At 45.7% G+C, this 8,992-nt stretch overlaps 1 protein-coding gene across 1 annotated transcript; it reads left to right on the forward strand.

Annotated features, from left to right (window-relative positions):
* The first annotated feature begins 5,496 nt into the window (after positions 1–5,496).
* On the forward strand, positions 5,497–6,483 carry LOC146181150 (uncharacterized). Its single transcript, XM_084577854.1, has one exon. The coding sequence runs from the start codon at positions 5,497–5,499 to the stop codon at positions 6,352–6,354; it is 858 nt and encodes a 285-aa protein (XP_084433980.1). The 3' UTR covers positions 6,355–6,483.
* The last annotated feature ends 2,509 nt before the right edge of the window (positions 6,484–8,992 follow it).

Below are 8,992 nucleotides of genomic sequence, written 5' to 3' on the forward strand. Positions count from 1 at the left end.
TCAGAAAATTAGACAGCGGTTTTGAAGCGAATGCTTCACTATGTTCAGTAGAGCCTCTTTTCACGTGGCACCAAATCTGACCTTCTAGTGCCTTGACTTCAATTGACATTCGGAGCTGGTGGAATATATAGATCCGAAAGAAGAAGGAAAGAAGGATTTCGTCTCGCCAAATCTAAAGCAACAGACAATTTTGATAGCAAGGACAAGCGAAATTTGAAGATTGAAATATCTGCACCCAAAGAAGCTGAAGGTCAACGGAAAGGACACGTAGGTATGGCGTTTTTCGCCACACCGGATTAATGCGGCAAGGCGGTCAGACGACGTCCCGTTTTTCTGCACGGAAGATATGATGATAAGACTGAAGACTGAAGACAATCAGGAAATCTACGGATTCAGAAAACTAGGGAAAGAATCCAAGGTTGTAATGATAATGTTCGCCCAGGAAGAGGTTCCGAGATGGGTCATTTTTGGGTGAGTTTCAGTAAAATGCTAGCTGCACAGGAAAAGCTACGAGGTACGTTGCGCATGCGGAAGAATGGGACACAGAGTGGACGTATGGCCTGATCCGAAGGACATCAAATGCAGGTGATGCTGAAAGGAATACCCCCTGGATGACCACAGGTGTGAACCAATATGCCAGATGTACAGCAAGGGACACATCCTAGGAGACAGCAGATGCAAAGCTGTCTACTGTACGCCAGACATCGTCAAGATGAGGCGCTGGGGGAAAACCTTAGAGATGGAAGAACGATGGAGGCAAGAACAAGGAAAGAGCCAAGAGCCGATCCACAACAACGGATCCGAATACAGACGCGGAGAGGATTCTTTCCCAAAATTTAGGGAAAGAACAGGAGGACACAACTCTAGGGGAACCGAAAAGGGAGGAGATTGAGTCAGTGGCATAAGCAAGTCAAGAGACAAGCGTCAACAAAAGGGGACAAGCAGCTCCAGTTGCCGACAACAAACCAAAGAAAAGAACGAGTGCGGAGCCAACCCCAAGCAAACCAGCAACCCAAGGGGAAGAGACAAGACGCCGGGAGAGAAAAGCATCCCAGGTAGCACAAAGTGAGCTATGAAGGGGTGGGGGGGTGGGGCGGTGGATCCGATATAGGCAATGCAGGGCAGCCCCTGTGGGCTCAATTTGGGTGCTGCAAAGGCGCCGACTTAGGCCTAAAGGGGCTATCGACAAAGCCCCGAAGGGCCCCATTAGGGACCGATGCAGGCAGCCCTTGCGAGGCCGTCCACATTCTTTCCGCATTGACAATCCCGCCAACTCCCACCGATGGTCCCAGTTTTGTACCGATTCGGGCAGCCGCTCTGGATGAACATTTATTTTTTATTTCGGCTGATGGCAAGCTCTAGTCGAAGTTTTCCAAATCAATATCTATGCACATAATTAGGCAATTATTTTGTAGATGTCTGTCCTTTCTAAACAGCACCACCACTAAATTTTATAATAATTCATAACAATATTTTAGCCTAAATAACTTCATGTATATCTTGTTCAGGCTATGGGGATGTTGTTCTGAATAGTAATATTGCTGTTGTGGCTGTAGGAAGAAGGAAAAAAAATGCACGGGTCTGCTACTTGCTCTGTAGCTGAGCGACCTCCACTGCCTCGTGCAGACAAAAGAGAAAATAGAGAAGAAAGAAAAGGAAGAGAGAGAGAAAGACGCGCGCCGCAACGACAACCATCATCAACCAACGAAACGGTGGCGGGTGCAATGATGGCCTACAACAGATAAAAATTCTGTGGCAGGCTAGCCCCCGCCGCAAGCGGCGGTGACCCAACTGTCCCAGCCCCATCAGGCGAGTACCTACAGTAATATTGTGCTGAGCGTTTCAGGGTGTTCACAGCAATGACATAAGGTTTGGTTTGGTTTTTGGGGTTTAACGTCCCAAAGAAACTCAGGCTATGAGAGACGCCGTAGTGGAGAACTCCGGACATTTCGACCACCTGGGGTTCTTTAACGTGCGCTGACGTCGCACAGCACACGGGCGCCTTGCTTTTCGCCACCGCCGAAAAGCAGCCGCCGAGGAGCAACAGTTAGCGATGAGTATGTTTTAGTATTTTTAGCGCAATTTTCATGAGCGCTAGAACTTTTTAAACGACTATTTCTACCCGACTAAACATGGCAACAACTGTTATACAAATCATCTATAATAGAAATATAGGGCAACATCTAATACAATTAAAGGTTGGAAAGAATCATTACACAATTGCACGCATGCCTTCTAACCCCATTACGGCCGATGTGGGACGTACAGCGGTTTTGTATGGGCAGCCTCAATTCAGCTGGGTGTTGTTAAACATAAAGCCCTCTTGCTGTTGCCCGTGCCTTCAAATTACACACGAGAAACCGATTTTGGTATTACGTGGTCCCGCCCGCCTCCCAGCCCCATTACGGCCCATGTGGGATTTAAAGCAGTTTTGTGCGGGCAGCCCCAATCGGTCTGTTTGTTGTTTTTGAACCTAGAGCCGACCTGGTGTTGTACGTGCCTTCAAAGTCCCCACAAGGGGCCGATTTTGGTACCATGCTGGCACACAACCTTCCCGCCCCATTACAGCCGATGTGGGACCTAAAGCGGTTTAGCTAAGGCTGCCTCATTTGGCCTTCACGAGGGCTTGCCCAAATTGAGCTTTTATTCATATTTCACCTGCCCTCAAGTAACCAACAAGGGGCCGATTGCGGAGGCATGTGGGCATGTCCGTCTTTTTTGCCCCACTACGGCCGTTTTAGGACCCACAAAAATTTAATGAGGGCTGCCTCATTTCGGATCTGTGAGGGCTTTAGTATAAAGATCCCAAATTTAGGTTGGATTGCCCTCAAATATCTGACAAGGGACCTTTGTGGTCTGGATGCAGGAATGCGCTCTGCATTAGCCCGAACAACGCCGCTATGGAACCCATGCAAAAGGAACAGGGACAAGGCCAAATGGGGCTTGCCCACTTTTGCCCCATCGGGGACCGATGCAAATTTTATGATGGCTGCCCGTCCCACTTGCCTACATCGGACCTACTGGGGCCCCACATTCTGTGCTACCTGGGATGAGCATCGCAGATGAGTCGCAACCAGGTCAGGGGAATAGTCAGGATGTGAAAGCAGGTTAATGAGCTAAAATTGCAAATCCAAAAGAATACAAAACCAAAATGAAACCATACGTAGACTTGAAAAATCGCCATATTCAACGCAGGCACAAACACAGATGCAGAAACCCACAACTGTAGTAGGAACAGCAGCTGGAAACGAGGCGGGAGTAATAGCGATAAAGACATGATACCTATACAACCGCCGCCGGCAAAACGCAAAAGCAATGACACGGGGAATTCGAAATACCTGAAAACTAGGCTCACAAGATTGAAAAATGGCTTCACAATGCTAGAGAGTGTGATCACAAACTTCACAGATTTGATGAAACAAATGAATGCACAAATAAATTCAGAGATTCAGAAGCTAAATGAAGGGATGCAAAAACAGGCAGATAATATTAGCCTAAACCAGGTGAATTTGGCAGCCAACAAAACGTGGAAGCTAAAAGCAGAGGAAGCAATACTTCAGCTTCAAGATGGACAGAACGAATAATATTAACAATTATATCTGGCAGTGGAATTGCAGAGGTTTTTAGGAGAAAGATGCCAGTGCTACAACAGAATCATAAACAATTAGAAAACGAGCCTCTCGCAATAGCGCTGCAGGAAAGAGGTGTTCCTGCGAAATTGGCAGGATACCAAGCTTTCCATAGCAACAAATTAGACAAAACGAGGTTCACAAGAGTAGTAAAAGGAAATGTGGCAGCTCTACGGCATGACATAAGATCTATTGGCATAGAACACGTGTTAGTAGAGGTGTTAGTCGGGAGCATCACAGAGTCGAATATTTTCATACTCAAAGTCTACAGCTCGAAAAATAGCTACAGCTCGAAAAACAGAAAAAAGATCAGATTCCGAGCACAAATACAAAAGGCTAAAAATATAAACGGAGGGCCACAGCTACTAACAGTAGGTGACTTCAATGCACAATGCCGCAAAGGCCGGCAACTATGTGGAGATATTCATGAACAAGGCTTCACGCTTAATAACAGCCCAGGCAGCCTTACGAGGATAGGAAATAGTGTCAGCAAAGACGCGTCAACGGGCCTCGCACTTTCAAAGAACATCGAAGTTCTAGAGTGCTACAACCTCGAATATAACCTAGGCAGTGATCATTATATCATAGTATATAATATAGAAGGAGGGCCGAAAGCACGAAAGTTTAATAAAAGCAAAATCAATATATGGGACAACTTTAGGAACTGAAGAAACGCCGAGAAAATTTCACCAATAAACGGCATCGAGGAGTGCTGTAAGAGGATTAAACGAGATGTCCAAAAGCGCAGCGAAATTGTACTGGTGGAGGATCCTCCAGAGGTGAAAAGCAGCCAGCTATTGCGCATGTCGCAAGCCAAGCAGTCTCGAAAAAAAACGCTTAAGAAACAAAAATGGAACAGATGTCTTAGAAGGAGGACAGCGAAGCTTAACAAATAGAAATACATGCGACCCCACGACCATGCGAGCAAACCTAGGGCGACAAATGCAATCAAATGGAAAACAAAACGGGTATGGCTAAGACATGAATCATAACACAACACCTGCTAGACCCAGAGGAAACTGGGTGTAGAGGTGCTGGCAGAGATTGTGTGGCTCAAAATTAAATCCGCGCCGGATCCTGACGGGGTTACAAAAAAAATGCTCAGAAATCTAGATGATGACTCGATTAGATACCTAACAGAGAACATTCAAGATGTTTGGGACAGAGGGCAGCTTCCAGAGCAGTGGAAGGCGGCAAATATTATTATACCAAAACCGGGCAAGCCGCCGCAGCTAGGAACTCTAAGATTGATTGATTGATTAAAACGTCAATTTCCACCGATTTACTAGGCCCCCTACTCTCCGCTCCTGACACGCAGGCCTGAGGAACGGGGCTGGAACCTCCACCACTAAGGACTGGCGAATATACATTGGTTATGCGCGGCCTCAGCCGCCAGTCGGACGGCTTTTTGATCGTCAGCGGGGACTTTGCTTCGCAGCAGGGTTACCCAGGCTTCTCTACTTTTAATGTTGTCCCTAGCGCCCGGAGACATAGGGCATACAGTGGGCTCTGCGGCTGTGCCACTGCACACGTCGCTAACTCGCTTACCTTCGCAATGCAGGCTCTCGTCCGAATCTTCACCTGTGCTCTCTTGCCGACCTTCATGGTTGGCACGCCGGTCATCACACTTGCTGCCATGTCATCACGTCAAAATGGCGACATGGCTTCCTGTCCCCTGCACCCCGACATCTGGCTGGACCTCGAAACGCCCCCTGTCGACAACCGGACCGTAGGACCAACATCAGCAACCCAATCGTCACCGACAACGTGAAAATTATCGCCTATAAAACAGCGACATCCACCCCCCGGGCACTGTGGGCTCTTCGGCTGTGCCACTGCACACGTCGCTAACTCGCTTACCTTCGCAATGCAGGTTAGTAACAAGTATGCCCTTTTCTCTAGAAAAACGAGCAATATTTGCCTGGTGCAGCTGCCGAGCCCGCAGTGTTGCTTTTGTCTTGCTATTGAATGTGCAAATGTCATTCGCGCATTATTATTAATTTCTGGCGACGTGGAAATGAACCCGGGACCATCAGATACAGACAATATCTTGGCTGAACTGCAGAAGTTAACCGCGGGTCAATCGCAGCTCATCATTGAAGTACAGGGTCTCAAAAACCAACTAGCATCAACTGATAAAACGTTATCCACCTTAAGTGACCGCATTGCAGACTTAGAAATCAAATGTCAATCCTTCGGCAACATGCAAACAGAACTTGAAAACCTTCAGGTCAACACTACAGAGACTAGCCGCCAGCTTTCCGTGCTCGACTCCCGCCTTGATGACTTCGAGAACACGTCGAGGAGGAATAACCTGATATTTTATGGCCTCCCCGATCCAAATAGATCAGAAACATACGAACAATCAGAAAAGATTATCATAGATCACTGCCTTCAAAATCTAAGCTTGGAATTAGAGCCTAAAGATATTGAGCGCGCTCATCGCCTTGGCCGACATAGCTCAGACCGTCAAAGGCCAGTAATAGTGAAGCTCTCTTCTTTCAAAACCAAGGGAATAATTCTATCAAAAGGCCCAATGCTCAAAAACACCGATTTTAGCATAGGCGAAGACTTCTCTCGTCCTGTTCGAAATGCACGGAAGCAACTTATTGCATTCGCGAAAAACAAAACCGGACCTTTTTCCTTACGATATAAAACTTTGCACATGGGACCAAAGCGCTATGTTTTTGATGAACAGTCTCAAACCGTGAAAGAAGTCTTGTAGGAATCATCTCGCCGTCCGAAAACGCGCAATCAGCCAAAAACAAACACTCGAAACAACCTTTCATTTTCGATAATCTATGCAAATGCTCGCAGCTTTCTTCCTAAGCGCGAAGTACTGTCAAGTATTATATCTTCCTCTGGCAGCAACATACTAATCGTAACTGAAACGTGGCTCACACATGACGTTGCAGATGGTGAAGTTCTAGGCGACATGCCGGACTTTAACCTATATCGAAACGATCGCAAAGGTGCACGAGGAGGAGGCGTTTTTATCTGCATTAAAAAACAAATACCATGTTCAACTGTAGCAGTCAATTCTAACCTGGAACTAGTATGGCTCAAGTGCAGCACTCCAAAAGAAACCGTCCTTCTTGCCGTCTGCTATAGGGCCCCAAGCAGTAAACCGGGGTTCGCCGAAAAACTAAACGACGCGCTCGTACAAGCTACTACCAAGCATCCTAACGCGAAAATTCTCCTCTTTGGGGACTTTAACTTTCCGTGCGTCGACTGGCAAAATTTAGGGCCACTGACGGCTGGAAACTCAGAAGCAAGAAACTTTGTTGAAGTATGCCTCAATTTTAATCTCAGTCAAATGGCCCTTGAACCCACTCGTGTTACTGAAGGGACATCTAACATCCTAGACCTACTCCTAACAAACCACCCTGAGAATCTAACATCACTTACCTACCTGCGCGAAATTAGTGATCATAGAGTTATTCATGCCACTTTCAACTTCTCCCCTACACCCCGCCAAACCTTCAGCAAAACTATTTGTGTTTATGATAAAGGAAACTATGATGCTTTTAATAATGAACTACATGCTTTCCTGCCGTCTTTCCAATCTACTTTTCATAGCCGATCTATTGAAGACAACTGGGTAACCTTCAAAAATAAGATAAACGAACTAACTTGCAAGTTCATTCCTTCTACCAGTTTTCGGGCCAATCGCCAAAAACCTTGGTTTACTAAAACTCTCAAAAGATTGGAAAGAAAGAAAAAACGTCTTTATAGGTCAGCAAAAATGCAGTCTAATACAGAAGCATGGCAGCGATATCATGCAGCCGAGGACACGTACTGCACAGCACTCCGTAGCGCCAAAAAAACTTTTTTCGAGACTGACCTACCAAAAATCCTGGTCAGCAACCCTAGAAAGTTTTGGGAAATACTAAACCCACAAGCGACATGTGCCATTACCCTTACTAACCCAGCAGATGAAGAGATTAGTGACGCCGACTGTGCCGACGAGTTCAATTGCTCTTTCGCTGCTGTTTTCATGACAGAAACTGACTCATCAATGCCCAGCCTACTTCCATCAGTGCTTCCAGCAATGTCACCTGTTACCATCAGTGCGCATGGCATCTCAATCCTCATTAACAAAATTAAGCTCTCATCATCTGCTGGCGTTGATGATATCAATTCCGTAGTTTTAAAAAATACTAAAGTCATATCTGCCGTATATCTGTCTCTTTTATTCTCACAGTCTCTTTCAAAAGGAACGCTACCGAACGACTGGAAGATGGGGAAGGTCATCCCGGTCCACAAATCAGGTACAAGAGAATCGCCATTAAACTACCGTCCCATCTCTCTAACTAGCGTGCCATGCAAACTCATGGAACATGTCATCTACTCACATATCATGAACTTTCTAGATTCACACAACTTCTTTCATCCTGCGCAGCATGGTTTCCGAAAGGGTTTCTCGTGCGAAACACAACTAGCAATCTTTACTTTCGATCTGCACACTAACCTTGATCGTAACCAGCAAACTGATTCAATTTTCTTAGACTTTGCAAAAGCCTTTGATAAGGTGCCTCACAAATGCTTACTAATGAAACTCTCCGCTCTAAATTTGCATCGCAACATTCTAAATTGGATTAAAGAGTTTCTTGCTAACCGCTCACAGTTCGTCTGTTAATAACAAAAGCTCAAATACAATCCCCGTAACATCTGGCGTCCCACAGGGATCTGTACTCGCCCCTCTCCTGTTTTTAATATATATAAATGACCTACCTCTTCATGTACACTGTCAGATAAGAATATTCGCCGACGACTGCGTAATCTATCGGAAAATTACTAACGTATCTGATCAAGTAGCACTACAGCATGACCTAACCCAAGTGCAAGAATGGTGCAATCGCTGGTTAATGACTCTAAACGCCAAGAAGTGCAAACTCATCTCTTTTACTCGTCAGCATAACCCCCTTATTTTTTCATAAGAAGTTGCTAACTCTTCCATAGAACGCGTGGAATCATATAAGTACCTTGGAATCACACTTTGCAGCGACCTTTCTTGGTGTACACACATAACTAACATCATATCATCTGCAAACAGATCTTTAGGCTTCATAAAACGTCACCTACGTCATGCGCCACAACAAGTAAAACTTTTGGCATATAAAACACTGATCAGATCACAGCTTGAGTACGCCAGTCCAATATGAAACCCATCTCAGATATACTTAACAAATGCGCTCGAATCAGTTCAAAACCGCGCCATCCGTTTCGTGCATCGCGCATACTCGTATTCCATCAGCGTTTCATCTCTAAAGGAAAATTCCAGTCTTGATAACCTTTTACTTCGTCGCCGCATTGCCAGTCTTTGTTTACTGCACAAAATTCTAAACAGTTCACTAAATCAG

This window comes from Amblyomma maculatum, chromosome 8, assembly GCF_055883805.1.
Source record: "Amblyomma maculatum isolate TAMU_Amacu chromosome 8, ASM5588380v1, whole genome shotgun sequence".
Classification (NCBI taxonomy): domain Eukaryota; kingdom Metazoa; phylum Arthropoda; class Arachnida; order Ixodida; family Ixodidae; genus Amblyomma; species Amblyomma maculatum.